The 16,047-nt window shown below is 35.0% G+C and overlaps 1 protein-coding gene across 2 annotated transcripts in view; it reads left to right on the top strand.

Moving 5' to 3' along the window:
* The window catches only part of NBEA (neurobeachin), a 509,094-nt gene that overhangs the window by 171,664 nt on the left and 321,383 nt on the right, over window positions 1-16,047 (top strand). For both annotated transcript variants that reach the window (XM_086771979.1, XM_086771978.1), the window contains exons 23-26: window positions 2,223-2,440; window positions 3,941-4,094; window positions 13,374-13,554; window positions 14,672-14,802. In XM_086771979.1, coding sequence (XP_086628105.1) covers window positions 2,223-2,440; window positions 3,941-4,094; window positions 13,374-13,554; window positions 14,672-14,802 — 684 coding nt within the window. The remainder of the gene's footprint in view (window positions 1-2,222; window positions 2,441-3,940; window positions 4,095-13,373; window positions 13,555-14,671; window positions 14,803-16,047) is intronic.

Raw genomic sequence — 16,047 nt, 5'->3', positions numbered from 1 at the left:
TTGAAGAATATAAAATTAATTCTTTCCTGTGGTCCTGACTAGGAACAGCTGAAAATAGGATTGAAAGCACTATACATAAGATTCATGCAAAAAATTCTAAACTTTGTTAAGACCAAGAAAGAAAGTAAAGCATCATTTAAAGATAATTTTAAGAAAAACATAGGAAATGAAAGCAACAGTAACAATTTGAACACGGACAGTGAGTAGAGCACACCCTCAGCAAGTTCGCTGATGACACCAAGCTGTGTGGTGCTGTTGACATGCTGGAGAGAAGGGGTGCCATCTGGAGGGACCTCGACAGGCTGGAGAGGTGGGCCCATGCAAACCTCATGAAGTTCAACAAGGCCAAGTGCAAGGTCCTGCACATGGATCAGGCAATCACAATCACAAATACAGGCTGGGTGGAGTATGGATTGAGAGCAGCCTTGAGGAGAAAGACTTGGCTGTGCTAGTGGATGAGAAGCTCAACATGAGCTTGGAATGCATGCCAACCGGATCCTGGGCTGCATGAAAAGAAGGGTGGCCAGCGGGTCAAGGGAGGTGATTCTGCCCCTCTACTCTGCTCTAGTGAGACCCCACCTGGAGTACTGCATCCAGCTCTGGAGCCCCCAACATAAGAAGGACATGGACCAGCTGGAGAGGGTCCAGAGGAGGGCCACGAAGATGATGAGATGATGAGAGGGCTGGAGCACCTCTCCTACAAGGCCAGGCTGAGAGAGTTGGGGCTGTTCAGTCTGGAGAAGAGAAGGCTCTGGGGAGACCTTATAGTGGTCTTCCAGTACCTCAAGGGGGCCTACAGATGGGGAGAAACTCTTTAGCAGGGCCTGTTGTGATAGGACGAGGGGTAATGGTTTTAAAACAGAGCGAAGTAGATTCAGATTAGACATTAGGAAAATTTTTTTTTACAAATGAGGGTGGTGGAACACTGGAAGAGGTTGCCCAGAGAGCTGGTGGATGCCCCATCCCTGGAAACATTCAAGGCCAGGTTGGACAGGGCTCTGACCAACTCGATCTAGTTGGAGATGTCCCTGCTTCTTGCAGGGGGGTTGGACTAGATGACCTTTAAATGTCCCTTCCAACCCTGACTATTGTATGCTGCTATTCTGTTATTCTAATTTTTATCTCAGTAGGTCAAATTTAATGAAGGAAACCTGCCTTGCTCTCAAAATGCTGGCTACAGAAGATCAAATTCAGATTAAAGATCTAAGAAGCTTTCCAGCTCAAATCCAATGCCATGCCCATTTTTACATTGCTAAGATAAATATTTTCTAAACGTCTTTTTACTTTTAAATGTCCAGATTTAAAACAGTATGCTGAGATTGGGAAATTAATGTGTGAGCAAAGCAAGTGCATTTTCTATTTTCCCAGTTTGAAGTTAATCTAAAGTCACTTTAAATAATCCCAAGGATGATATTTTGTATTTCTTCTTTTCAGAGATGTTGCACATTGTAAGTAATTTCATTGTTATGAATATTGGCCTCAAATTCAGTCAAAATATGTGTTCTTTACTACTTTTTCCTTCATGGTATTCTCCATCATATCCTGTGTGTAACTTTTACTTTTGTCATTAATCACCATGTGGAAACAGTAATGACTATGTAGGTATTGAAAGGAAATGAAATTCCTATCCACCATCTGTTGGGAGAATCTAAAGCATATCCTGAGGATCTATAAAACTGTTAACGAATTAACAAAAGTGTAACAAAATTAACAAAATTAGATTGGGAGACTGGACTTGATTCTCTAATGATCCTGCTAAAAAGACCAGATAAATCAATTGGTTTTGGAAAACGAGGAGCTGTCAAAAAGTACATTAATTCCTTGAAACCCTCGCTGTGTAGTTTGTCCATGTTTTGAGGCAAATATTCAAAGAAAATTGTATTATCAGCACAAAAGAATAGTTGTTTCCCATAAACAAAGTGTTGTTACTGCTGACCTTGTATATGCTGCATTTGGTCTTTTCTGTAATACTTCAAGTGAAGAACCTGAGTGGAAAACATCAGTGAATAACTGAGAGGAAGGCCAGCCATAACCCCTCTGTGTTGATTGATTTGAACTGGAGCTGCTCCTTTACTTCAGGATACTGCTTGTCTTGGAATATCAGTATCTCCTGCAGTTTCTGCTTGAGTCCAGTTTTAGCCCATCCTTTCTCCAATTCTGTCATCCAATCAAAAACACATTACAAAAAGCTAACATGATTTTTGAACTTCTTGTTGGTGTAGGCGGTACAGGGTCGATCTGTCACCCAGCAAGACCGGGATTTACGTGTTGACTTGGGATTTCGAGGAATGCCAATGACCGAAGAGCAGCGGAGACAGTTTAGTCCAGGTCCACGCACAACTATGTTTCGTATTCCAGAGTTTAAATGGTCTCCCATGCACCAGCGGCTCCTGACAGACTTGCTTTTTGCACTAGAAACAGATGTACATGTTTGGAGAAGGTGAGTGGGTGTTTCTTTACCTCCTGTTTTGTGTTTCCATCAACAAGGGAAATTTAGATGTGTTGTAGAGAGGATGTTACTGTCATAATGGGAAGGGAAAGAGCTGGTGTTAGTTGAAGTGCCCTTCTATATCTTGTATCTTCTCTTTTCATCCCTTCCCGGCCTGTAACAGCTCTATTTCACAGGTAACAATTTCTGTTTTCCTGAGAGACTGTGTAACTCATACATACTTAAATAAACTGAGCTGCTCTTTCAGCTTATGTTTAACATTAGAATCTACTGCTTCTATTTCAGACATGAGGAAGACTTGTGTTTCAGCTAATGGCCATTTTTTTTTCAACTGATCAATTGAAAGAGAGCGCCTCTACCTGCAAATCTTATAAAAAAACCTCTTTCCTAGAACATTCTCTAAGGAATCACTCTTTCTAGTTTACAAATATTTTTTTGCATTCTATCTGCTGGTTGCAGTTAGTCTTGATGGTTACATTATATTTTATGACAGCAGAGTGATTTCCTAGGTTTTTTGTACACTTTAGCAGATATACTCAGTAACTTATTTATCAGACCCCTTACGTACAATAGACATTATTTAATCTAATTTCAAGGACAGAATAGTTCATTTTCAGAAAACTTGAATGTAGTTATATCCGGGGACAAACCTATATTGCATTTAATTTCCAGTTTGGCAAACTGTTCTGTGATAGTCACTAAGAAATAGATAATTTTGACAAATCTAGGGGACACAAATATGTGGGCGGGGTTTGTACTTTGTGTTTATGTAATCTTGGAGTTTAATTTGTGTATTTTCAGTTGAAGCCTTTAATTTTTGTTTGCTGTCTGGCAACAGTGTCATTTTTGGAGAAGAACATGCGTACAGATGGAGTATTCATCAATATTTTTGCATAGTGTTCTGTATTTTGGGGGAGTGACTGTTTCATGGGACAATTTCTCACCAATTAGGAGTTACTGAGATTTTGGCTAATCTTACTAGCATCTATGGCTTGCAATGCTATTGCTAATGCTAAATTTAATATTAGTTAATAAAGTTAATATTAGATCAAAGTATCACCATATTATCAAATTCCCCCTTTAAAACACCAGCAAGTGTTGTTGTAAGGTATTATCAAGAACGCTTCAAATGGCACCGGTGCAGTATGGTGAACTCTAATGTTAAATAATAACTTTCATACTGAAGAAGCAACTCCACTGCTTTCAGCAGAACTGCCTGTGAAGTACTGGTTGATGGGAATAAAGGATTAAGAGCCATTGTTCTCAACTGGGTATCCATAACTAACCTTAGTATGAAAATAGAGAACAATCAGTTTGTTCATTAGACTAGTCCTGTTCATATTTTTAGAAAATTTACATGCAAAATTTTATGGACAAGATTAAGCCTTTATATCAGAGAAACATTCATGGTCTGGTTGCAAAGAATTAATTTATCTAAACTTTTATTTTAACTTTTTATTTTTAATCCATCCTTTCTTCTGTTTTTTGCAGTCACTCCACAAAGTCTGTGATGGATTTTGTCAATAGCAATGAAAATATTATTTTTGTACACAACACAATACACCTCATTTCCCAGATGGTAGACAATATTATTATTGCTTGTGGAGGAATTTTACCATTGCTGTCAGCAGCCACATCCCCAACTGTAAGTACAATATTTCCACCTAGTGGTCATATTAGAAATTGTTTTACTACTACAAACCACTATTTGCAGTTTGTTTTTCTTCTTTAGGGACTCTTGTCTTCTCTTTGCTAATTCTTTCAAAAAATTTTAATTTAGAATCGAAACTGTTAGGCTTTCATGTACAATGTTTTGCATTTGCAGTGCTAATTTTATTAGAGAAGTAGTACTAAGTAGGAATAATATTTCATAGATACTTTATATTTTGTTTGAAAGAGAAAACCATTAGGATCATGATTACAAATCATGACTACTCTAACAAAATTACATGATTTATGTTGGCTAGTCATTTATATTCATAAATCTGTTTTGCATGGCTACCATTTGTTTGCATGCCAAATGATACCAGAAGTCATCTCCTCATTACTCTGTTTACTTCTTCCTTCAGTAGGTTCTGACCTTCATTTCCCTTTTGTTTTGTATCTTATGTTTAAATAGACTGATATTTTTATCTATTCTGATGTTCTTAGTAAGTTGTAAGTAAGTTCTTAGGTGATCACAGTTCAGGCAGGCAGAGTAGCCTAATAGAATGCTTCATGAAAAAGGGAGAAATATTTTGTAAATATTGCATTATTGTCAATAGTAATTACAATATTTGAGTTTGACACCTTGTCTGTGCATATAATATCTGTAACTGTTTCTTTCGTACTAAGTGCTTTGTCTTGAACATTCCATAAGCATCTGCACATAGTACTGGTCTTAGAAAGGGGAGCAAATGAGACCAAGAAGGGACAAAGAGGCTCCTCTGAAGTAATGTGGCTAGTAGACACTGGAGGGTACAAATGAAGTTTGGCAGTAAAAGCTCAATTCCTTGTTCTAGCCATTCAGCAACTGAGATTACTTTACTTTGTCTCTACTATTACTTCTAGTTAGCTAGTGAAAAAAAACTGTTTTACACAGTTTTATTTGAAATATATGAATTTATGGACTAGCAGTTGGCTAAACATTAATATAACTTTCAACCAGGCAATTAATGGTTAAGTGCTGTGTCTTTAGTATTTTCACTGTGTTAACTGGGAAAGTATTTGCTATAAGCAAAAGTGCAAGACTCACAGGAAAAACTTTAGTTCTCTGTAGTCACAAGAATGACATCAACGTTGCTGAATAAAAGATTTTGCAAGTGCTTCATTGTAGATATTGACAAGGATGAAAGAGTGTGCACCAAACCATCCTGAGATGCAGGCTGTACTATCAGTCTTTAGATAAAAGGATAATGGGAGATATTTTTTAAAACAAACATTTTAGACATCATTTGAAAATGAAGACGTTTTCTTTGCCATCTTTTATATATAGAAATGTAAAACAGGCACAGGATTAATTAAGCTGCAAGTCCATTGAATGGTCTTCATGGTTTTTGTCCTGGTTTATGACATTGCAGAGCCATTCTATAGAAAAATAATTTTGCAGTTCACCATTTCCCTCTACTCTGGTTAATAAGTATATGTGTGTGTCTGTGTAGAGACAGATAGCTGATACAGCTTTATAAATTACACATCCATTTGTAAAAACAGTGTGTTGATAGTACCGTGCTACAGTAGCAGTGCTTTTTATGCATCGATACAAAAGACTGTATTTTCAAATTTTTGTATTATACCTGCATTTCTCCACTACATGGGAACTATGTGTATTACTTAAATGCTCAATTTTGCCATCTGTTTAGGATAATAATAAAAATAAAATTGTGAAATGAACTAATTGACTAAAAAATCAGTAGCTGGCTTCAAATTGAATTAATCCTACTCTGTGAAATTATAAAAAAAAAAAAAAGGATTACTTTTATCCCGGATGTACAGGGAGGATGGGGAAAAGTAATTGATAAAATCACAAGTTACCTTCATCTGGAAATAACCATTACCATCTAGATGATTTCATAATCATTTCCACGTAGCAGAGAGCTTCTTCTATCCTGTACAAGTCCCATTGCTATTCCATCATTGCGCATCCATAAACATTAGCAGGAAGGTGGATTTATTTATCATTGTGACAGATAAAAAGAACCCAGCGCATCCTTCCTCCTTCTTAGCGAAGGTGCTGTCCCTCGATATTGTTCTGGATCACAGTTACGAAGGACATCAGGCCACTTCTGAATATACATCATATGATGAATGAAAAGAAGTTTCATACTGATTCTCAGACTTCTAATACTTTTGCATCCTTGAACTGCTGTGGAGAGAGTGGATGGATCCCTAGTTAGGCATATATTTCTTCACAGTCTTGAAAGAGCATAGTTCGGTGCTTATAATCAGTTACAAAAGACACTATCTCACTGTCTTCCTTCCAAGAGCTGCTAATTGGAAGAGAGAAGATGTCTGAAACTGGAAGATTTATATAACCTCTCCACTGCGTAAAAACACTTATGGCAGGGCTTCTAGTGGCACTTTCTGCTAGAGTAACTCACAAGTGAGAAGAGAGCCAATACTCTTTTCTCCCTCACCAATTCAAAGAATCACAGAATGGTTGAGGCTGGAAGGGACCTCTGGAGGTCACCTAGTCCAACCCCCCTGGCTAAAATAGGGCCACCTAGAGCCAGTTGCCCAGGACTGTATTCAGATGGCTTTTCAGTATCTCCAAGGATAAAGACTCCACAACCTCCCTGGGCAACCTATGCCAGTGCTCAGTCACCATCACGATGAAAGTTTTTCTTGATTTTTCAGATGCAACCTGCTGTGTTTTAGTTAATTACATTAATGATTTTTTTTTTCACAAGATACAGAGTCCAAATTTTGTGTGCATCTCATTAATCCCTTCCAACATCAACCATTCTATGATTCTGTGTGATTTTGTGATTCTGTCAGTTAAACTGGGCATGGTGTTAGAAGTCCAGTCAAGCAGTACCGCACTACTCTTACAAAAGCAAGCTGTTCACATGTTACATAAGCCGCCTTACTGGATCAGCCCAAGGACCCAGTTGGTTTATCATTCTGCCTCCAACAGTGACTGTTTGCAGCTTACATCAAAACACAGAAGTCTAAGCAAGCATATTGATTGCTCTAATGATACTTTGTTCCAGCATTTAGGATTTTAACAGCTAGAGAGGATGTCTGGGCTGTCAGGTTTAATAACTACTGAGGAATTTATGCTTCTGGACTTTATCTAATCTTTTTTGAAGCTACTTATGCTTTTAGCCTTCATAATATCCTATGGCATTGAGTCTGACAAAGTAATTATATAACCTTTGAAGTGCTTCTTGTCTTTATTTTTTTAAGCCTGCATAAATGTATAAAGTCACAATGTGCCTTACTGTTTATGCTATGAAAGGAGTGGTTAATCACATCTTTATTCATCTCCATATCATTTATGACTTTGTAGGCTTGGGTCATATCTCCTGGTGTGCCTGTTTGAATCCATAGAGTCTTCATCTTATTTAGTCTATCTGTCTTTGGAAACTTCTGATCCTCCGTATCTCTGTTCTGTGGAACTTTTCTGGAGTGTGAAAACTCTCACATTTTGTAGAACCTGAAGAATACATATATTCAGTTTATAACAAGTATGAGCTTATTTTACTTCATTTCTTCCTTTTTCACGTCCATGAATGGTGACTCTCAAATATTCCCACTGAAGGCCTTTTGGGCCCATATAGAAATTTTAAAGTAGTAGTTCTCATTTATTTCCTTCTAGTGTGTTGTATTTGTGCCATAGGACAAGAATTTGCATCTACTTCTAAAAATTGATTTACTTTTTGGTCTGGAATAATGAAAAATGAGAGCAAAAAGGCTACAGAACAGGCAGTAAAGGTCGTTCCACCCTTTTACTTCAGGATGATAAAACAGAATGGAATTCAGGAAGAAATTAGGGTAAATCTAGGTATCCACCTGAAGTACGTACATGTGGACTAGATTTCTAGCCAATGGAGATCTACTCAATTGAAGCAAATGACTCAGCTGTCTCTGACGTAGATATCTAGTGGCCGGTCAGCGAGATGCCTGTAGGGTTCATCAACTGCAATGATTGTTAACCTCGAGCTGAATCCAGCCTTTTTTTTATGAGGTAACTTACGTGTTTTCTAATGCAGAAAATAACAGACAGGAACACGTAGTTCCTTTGTGGATCTCGCAGTCCTACCTGTCCACAGTTCCCTGACTTCAGTGTGTCAGTCTGAGTTCAAATGAGACCTCATCCTGGGCTGCTGGTTCTTAAACAGTCCTAAATATCTGTTACAAAATTCTCTTCTCAACATTCTGCTGTACAGTTAGTTGTCATTACATGTGTCTCATGGCCTCTCTTTTTCTAAAGGTGTTTCACCTATTTTTCATTAGTGTTATAGATGCTGAATACTGGGTGCTTGAATTAATTAAGGCTATGTGCAGAAAAGAACCAAGAGATAAATTTGGCAAAATAACTTTCAAAATATTGGAGGAATTGAAGATTTTTTTTTTATTTTGTGCAACAGATTTTGTTTTGTGTTCCCACCCTTGCTGAAAAAGCGGTACTGTCACAGTTCCTTTAAAAAGATGAATGTTTGGGAATTTTCCTGTTTCAGAAAGACTTTTTCCTTTGCATAGTAGGATTTGTAGTGAAATGGAAATTCTTCTGGTCTGAGTGGAAAATTACTCTGTGATCCCTTGTCTGCTGTAGAACAGGCAATCTTAATTATGGAATTTCCTCACTATTGAATTCTTGTAACATAAATCCGCCTTTTGCCTTCCTTTTTTTAATCCAGACTAGGATGATCTGAATAGTGCAGTGAATAGGAGCTTTTAAATATGAACAGGAAAAAGAAAAGAAAAAAAAATGCATTATCTGTGAAAACAAAACGCTCACAAATCTGTGAGTGACTCGAGAATAGAGTGAAGGTTATACATTTATATGGAATACAGGGGAAAGTTTACTGTAATTCACAGTAATCTATTACCATGTTTTAGTATTTCCTTTTGTTTCAATTTTGTACCACCTCTGTCTCATGATCTGTACAAGGACTTGCTTCAAATGCTGGTGTTTTTAAAGGGTTGTCAGTTGTATGTATGAAACAATTTGAAATTACAGCAAATATTACCAGAAAATTATAACCAGTTTTGTTGTTTTGCAGTATAAGCTGGAGTGTGTTTTATTATTGATTCTGATGTCTTGCTTATTAAATTGGGGGATATTAGATAATGACAATATTGGACAATATTATAGAGAGATCATAAAATGTAAAATTGTAAAATACTGATTTCCTTTTTTTTTAATTCTTTCTGTGAGGGATGTCTTTGAGGCTTTTTTTTTTAGTTATAGCTATAGGGAAGACGTTTTTAAGGCAAAAAGTTTTGCAGGAGATACTTTCTCTTAACAGCGAGTGGTTGCCAGATAAAACACTTTGTGTACAAGCTAAGAATTTGAAGTAATCATTGCTTACTTCAAGCATAGCAGCTGTGACAAGGAGTTGGGGATACTGAATAAGGCAAACAAAATTTGTGGAGTTGAAATATATGTAACAATTGAGAGTAAATTTCCAGACTCCTTGCAATTAGTTTGTTTTCCACTTATTCTATGAAGTCTATAATTCTCATTCTAGAATGCTTGCAGCATTTGAAACAGTGACTTTCAAATTGTGATTTGAGGGCTGCTGTGTTACATGAATGCTTGTCTACAAAACTCAATTAACCATTTAAAGACAGCCTTATTAGGTCTGTGAGTTAGAAAACAAGATGTGATATTTTTCTGTATGTCCTATGTATAGTGTTAGCATTGTCATGTTTGTGACTCATGTGATGCCACAGGTGTTGTGACAATTCAGAGAATCTGTAGTGGCACACTGATGTAAAAATTGTGCGCTAGTAATAGAGAGGAAATAGCTGTAGGTTAATTCTCAGGATGCATCCAGCTACAAAAGAGGAAGATACATTTTAAAATGGGTTGAGCATGGTATTTTCTGTTCCAGAATGAAAGCTGTTTCTGCTTTCTGCAGAATATTTCTGCTTGTTTATCTTTCTGTTAGATTAGGTTTTTCCACTAAACGACAGAAATACTGACATACTTTGGAAAATTGAGTTTCTTCCTCTTTTTAAAACATAACCAATGAAAACTTTAGGATTAGTTCCTCACCTGTTGTGACAAGAGAGAAAGTGCTTCTACCCAAAAATAAACCATAAAAATTTAACACAGCTGTTTTATTGTGAACATTGGAATTTGAAGACTAACTCAGTCCGGGGGACTTAATGAATCTTTTTTTTTTTTTTCCCTGTGGTTCAAAGTATTCAAATAGGCAGTATGATATTGGTTTAAGTTGAAGAAAACACATCCAAATGTAATATATATATGAGTGTATATATATATATTTAAAAATTTAAAAATGAGCTATCTCGTGTTGGTGTTGCTTCAAAGGAAGGAGCATTATGCATGAAGAAACAGTTTGCTTTTTGTGATTTATGTTTGTTTTGTCAAAACATTTTAAACATATATGGCTCCTCATACAATGATTAACGACTTTATTACATTTCAGTTGAATGGCTTGTTGTAAAACGCTCATTTTATTTCTATATAATCAGTGAAAACATTACTTTGGTTTACATTGCTTCATAAAATTGCTCTGTGTACTATATAAAAGATGTACATTGGTTTGGAAGAATCAGTGTTTACATGAACTCCATAATAATACAAGATTTACAGTTTTCCTTTCCTTGTGCATAGCGTCTCTTAGAAGTCTTTATTTTCAAATGTTCATGCTGAGCTGAAATGTTTTGCTGTTCTAATTATAAATTAAACAAATGTATAATTCCAAGATACTAATTTGTTTCAATTTTACATTGTATTTTTAGTTAACTTAAATAATTTTCTTTTTCTTTTATTGTTGTGATCTGTTGTCTGTTTTGTCTGTTGCATGCCCAGGGTTCTAAGGTTAGTATTGCTGCTGTAAGTTTCCGTTTTTTGCATTTTCAAAAATACCTTATTTTTGATCATTTAATATTTTTGCTTTTTTGTTATTATTATTATTTTCTGGTATCACATAGCACAGTGTGAATCAGAACATATTGGGTGTAATCATTAACTTTTCCTAACAAGTTTCTCTTGAGTAACTTAATTCATCGTCAAGTATGATGCTTACCAGACTGAACATAGGGAGGTCCATGAGCCAATTTAAGTTATAAATGTGGTTGTCAATAAGAAACCTTTTTAGGCCCTTAAGGTGTTAATTGTATGGAAGATTTGTTACTTCTCTTAACGTAAGCTGGGTAGTCAGTTCACTTTTTAAAGAGTTTTTGAGGTACACCAGTCTAAAATATTGCTAATACCTGGAGGCAACATAATCAACAATGGAGCTTATTTTAAATATTATTAGAATATAAATGTACTGTATTTAACAGGTAGAACTGATGGTAAGTTTTGCTGTTAAAAACCTCAGTCTTTTTTTCTTCCATCCAGCAGAATTTTAGGAAGATGTGTAAAAAAATAGATATTTTTCTCAATTCAAAGTTTGTAGAAATCTTGGTAAAATACACTAAGGTGTTCCATAGAATGAATTTATTAGATTACTTGAAAAAAAAAAAAAAAAAACAACCAAAACCAGTAGATATTCTGAGGTTTATGACTGTGATTGATGCAATACAGTTGAAGCTTGAAAAAAATCAACAGCAGACAGTCAATTGGCTGCTAGCAAGCCTGATATTACTTCAAGCATGAGTTCGAAGTTCAAGTTTCTATAACCACCTATGAGTTATTCTAGGAGACTGTTATGGCTATAGATTTTTGCAAATATATTTTCTTTGGATGAGTGCTTTCAAAGATGATGTTCCAGTCTGTTATAAACAACCATCAACTTATTTTTCCAAAAAGTAGGAACACAGCACACACTAAGCAGGGGAGACCTGGCTGAAGAAGATAGAGTGGAAATTGTTCTTCTGAGAGTTGTCGTTTTACCATTTTTCTGATATTATTGGGCAGGTCAGACAGATGACAACCCTTCCCAAATCACTCATGTAACTGACATGTTGCTTCCTTAAGAGAAATTAAATGAAGTGGTATATATCATTGTGGTGACACATGCCACATTATATCCTTCATCTTTCAAAACAGTTGTTTCCTTAATACAGTTTGACACACTTTGCCCTTTTATTATTTTTGATGTAAAATATTCTAAAAAGTGACTCATGAGTGAGGTTACTAATTTTTTAAAGTATTGAAATAAAACAGTTTTTATTTTTCTATATTTCTTTTTATTTGGCAGGAAATGGCCTTAACAGCACAAAATAAATTTTGAATTTTTTAAATAGATATTTCTAAGGAAATTAATAAAAATAAACAAACACTATGGAAGTAATACTTTTCAAAGGGACCAAATCCCTGCAATCTGAAATCCTGTTGACAGTCAATAAGAATCAACATCTGTAAACAATTTTTAAAAATAGTATTTAGGCATATAAATGTACAGTCAACCCGTTTTCAATTTTGCCTAGCTCCAGAGGTAAACATGTTTAAAATGTATTTATTTTTTTTAGTTAAACTTACTCTATCTGCTCACTTATCTGCACTGTTAGACACCTGAATGCATTTGAAAACATAACTCTGGACATCTAAGTATCTATTTGGAAAAAAAATGTGACTCCCTTTTATATTTCAGAAATACTTAGCTCATTCAGGATTTTTCTCTGGATTCCCATTAATGGGAGTCCAACATTACATTAGGAAAAAAATGGCCGTTCTCTGGGAAGCGTGAGCTGCACGCCATATAACTTGTCACGTTTTTACTTCACCCCTCTTGCTGTCGTGAGGAAGCCAAAATACCTGCTTCTGATCACCAGGAGAATTGGACTCTGTCAGGTTCCTATATGGTATAAGCATTGACAGGGAGAATCAATTCGTGGAAACAGGGCAAAATTGTCTCGTTTTTCCCACTCTGCTCCTCACATTTGCTTGTTTATCTAAAGGAACATAAAAGCTATACAGATAGTAATTACTTTCACATGTTACCGTCAGTTTGCTTAGCCTATGGAAGAATGTAAGATTGCGTTGCACCCATAATATACTGTGCATTGTTTTACTATCTGGCCACACTTTGTCTTTATGTAATTGCTAATAACTTTTTCATTTGTATTAGACTTTTTCTTGTCTATTACAGCATGTAAATATAAATAATCTTCTCACTCTTCATGCTGTCTTACTTTGAATTTCACTCACAGTTTATGTAAATGGTAATAGTAGGACTTTTGAAAATAACTTTCCAATGTGTTTGTCGTAAAGCATAACAATTCAGATTTGTGAGTGTATGTGCTGTCTTTATGTTTCAGTTGTGTTCAAACTGTTTAATTCAATTATCTCCTTTTCAAGACTGAATTGGAAAATATTGAAGTGACACAAGGAATGTCAGCAGAGACAGCAGTAACTTTTCTCAGCCGTCTGATGGCAATGGTTGATGTACTTGTATTTGCCAGTTCTCTAAATTTTAGTGAGATTGAAGCTGAAAAAAACATGTCTTCTGGGGGTCTAATGCGACAGTGCCTAAGGCTTGGTAAGTCAGCAGACACTATGTATTAAATAATTACTTAGAGATCAGTGAGCTACAGATAGATCAAATAGTGGCACATGTAGGAGAGAACTTGTACTGACTATGATATGATAAAGTAAAAATCCCTTTTATTATTGACTTAGTACAGTTTTAAGGTTGATACAATTTAGGAACAAGAATAAGTTAAAATGACATGTCTGAAATTGTTCTTTCTTATGTATTTCAAGTTGTAAATATTTTGAAGAAGTAAAAATATTAAATACAAGTAAGTAAATGGATTTTTTGTTTCTTAAAACTGCTTTGGTACGTGCTTGTTGCAGGTTTCCATATCCAAGTCTCCATAGATTTGAAGGCTACTTATAGGCTGTGTATGATTAAAAGCACGGGATGCATATGCAGACTCTGTAGACCTTAATATATGTTGCAACAATCTGGCATCTCTCTTCACTATTTACTTTTTGCTATAAAATGTTAAAATTAATTTAGGAAATTTTAAAATTTGTGAATAATTCAAGCTATTCTATGTGAATTATGTAACTTTCTCCTTGTGAACGTTACGTTTTGACCATCATCTGATATTATGCTCTTTTGCCAACGTTATGTCCCACATACTTTTTCATCTCTCAAATGATGAATAACTTTCGTACTCAAATTTTATCCTGTTATTATTCATACCATTTATTAGGCCATTGATAATTATACTGCTGCTGGTATAAAACTTGTAGTTTATTCCCAAAGATCAATTTTCATCAAATTCTGAATTACTGCCTACTATTTTTTTCCTATTCTAGCTGTACATAAGTACTTTCAGATTCTGTGTTGATAACCAATCAGTAACATATGAGAGCTCCAGTTCAAGGACTAATAATTTTCAAATTTTAATATAGTGATATAGAAGTTATATAAAACATTTAGTTGTTCAACTGAAGAATTAAATTAATAAGTCACCATAATGCTTTCTTAGTACCAATGGAGGGTCTAATGTGAGAACTATGTTGCCCTTACTGTTTGGACATGGTTATTGACATATCAAATTAGTTGTACAGACTGCTGATCGGTGTTCTGAATAAAATAATGAGAAAATATTCTCATTTGTAGCATTTTCATAACTTCTTTTTAGTTTGTTGTGTGGCTGTGAGAAACTGCTTAGAATGTCGACAAAGACAGAGAGAGAGAGTGAACAAGACGTCATTAATCGGCAGTAAAACTCAAGACGTTCTTCAGGGTGTAACTGCATCAGCAGCAACCAAGGTAACCCAGTTTTCACTTACCAACAGCAATGACAAGTCTGTGCCCCTGCTTTATAGGATCAGAAAATAATTGTAACTGCCTTTTCAAACATTTGGCAAAAACTTAGGTTTTTGCTATTAACTGGTTTCAGGTATGTGAGGGGGTTTATTTGAAACAAGAAGACATTAGTGCAGTAGTATGACTGGAGCAATTTTAAACAGCTTTTTCGCTCTTGCTTGGTCTACTTTAAATAGCAAGTCCTCTTACTCACATCTGTCATATATACCTGCACAGCTTTTTTAATCTGTCAGGACACTTGCAGTTTTAATGAAATCCTGCAATCGCATCTTTGTTGGTGGAACATCTGAGTCCTGGTAACTTCAACAGACCTTTGCATGAACATTAAACATGAGTATTTTCTATCTGATTTTAGGAATGGAACTTGTTTAATACTCCATTACAGCTTAGTTTTTCCAGTTAATTCATTCATTTTTAATCTTTTTTTTTTAACTTGTTTACAACTTTAAGACTTTGGCAGTCCTGAAACTAAAATCTCAAAGAATTTAGCACAGCCCATGACTAAAATACACCACTTAGTGTGATGTAAAAGATTCCTTTTTTTTTGCACTGTATTTTCATTACTAAATTCAGTGTTATTTCTTCTCTAAAGATTTTTTTCAGATAGCATTTACAAATGCAGCTCCTTTCACAATATTATTTCATTAAATCTCGTAAAAACATTACATTTCTCCACTTTATCATGTTTGTTGCAAAATGAATCAGTATAAGGAGACTTTTAGGTATTTAGATATCATTTGTAATAAATTTTTAAAGGAAGCGTACTACTCTATGCTTTTGCAATAATAGTTATTCTGTAAGTAGTCTATAATAATTCTTAGTAAAATGAATATAAACTGATTTTTAAAAATATTTCTGCTCATCATTTTTAGATTTAACACACGTATTAGAAATAATTTATTGTAGTTCTGTGAAACAATGGTAATCTGAAATAATCTTTTATGTGCAAATTATTATCTTAAGTCTGGGAAGAGATACAATTCTTTTGAGATACTAGGAATATGTAACAATTTCTATCTAAATAGTATTAAGACAATAATTCAAAAACATTAATTTATTTCTAGAACCCTTGTCTGATATTATGTTGGAAGTATATTGGTAGTAAAAAAAGCACCTAAGATCGATGCAATGTCTAAAAAAGGTGTCAAATTAAGGTTCTAATGGAAATGCTTTGATATTTGGGGGGAG

This window comes from Chlamydotis macqueenii, chromosome 1, assembly GCF_036417535.1.
Source record: "Chlamydotis macqueenii isolate bChlMac1 chromosome 1, bChlMac1.mat, whole genome shotgun sequence".
In the NCBI taxonomy this organism is placed as follows: Eukaryota; Metazoa; Chordata; class Aves; order Otidiformes; family Otididae; genus Chlamydotis; species Chlamydotis macqueenii.
This window is presented reverse-complemented; position numbering and strand designations above follow the sequence as displayed.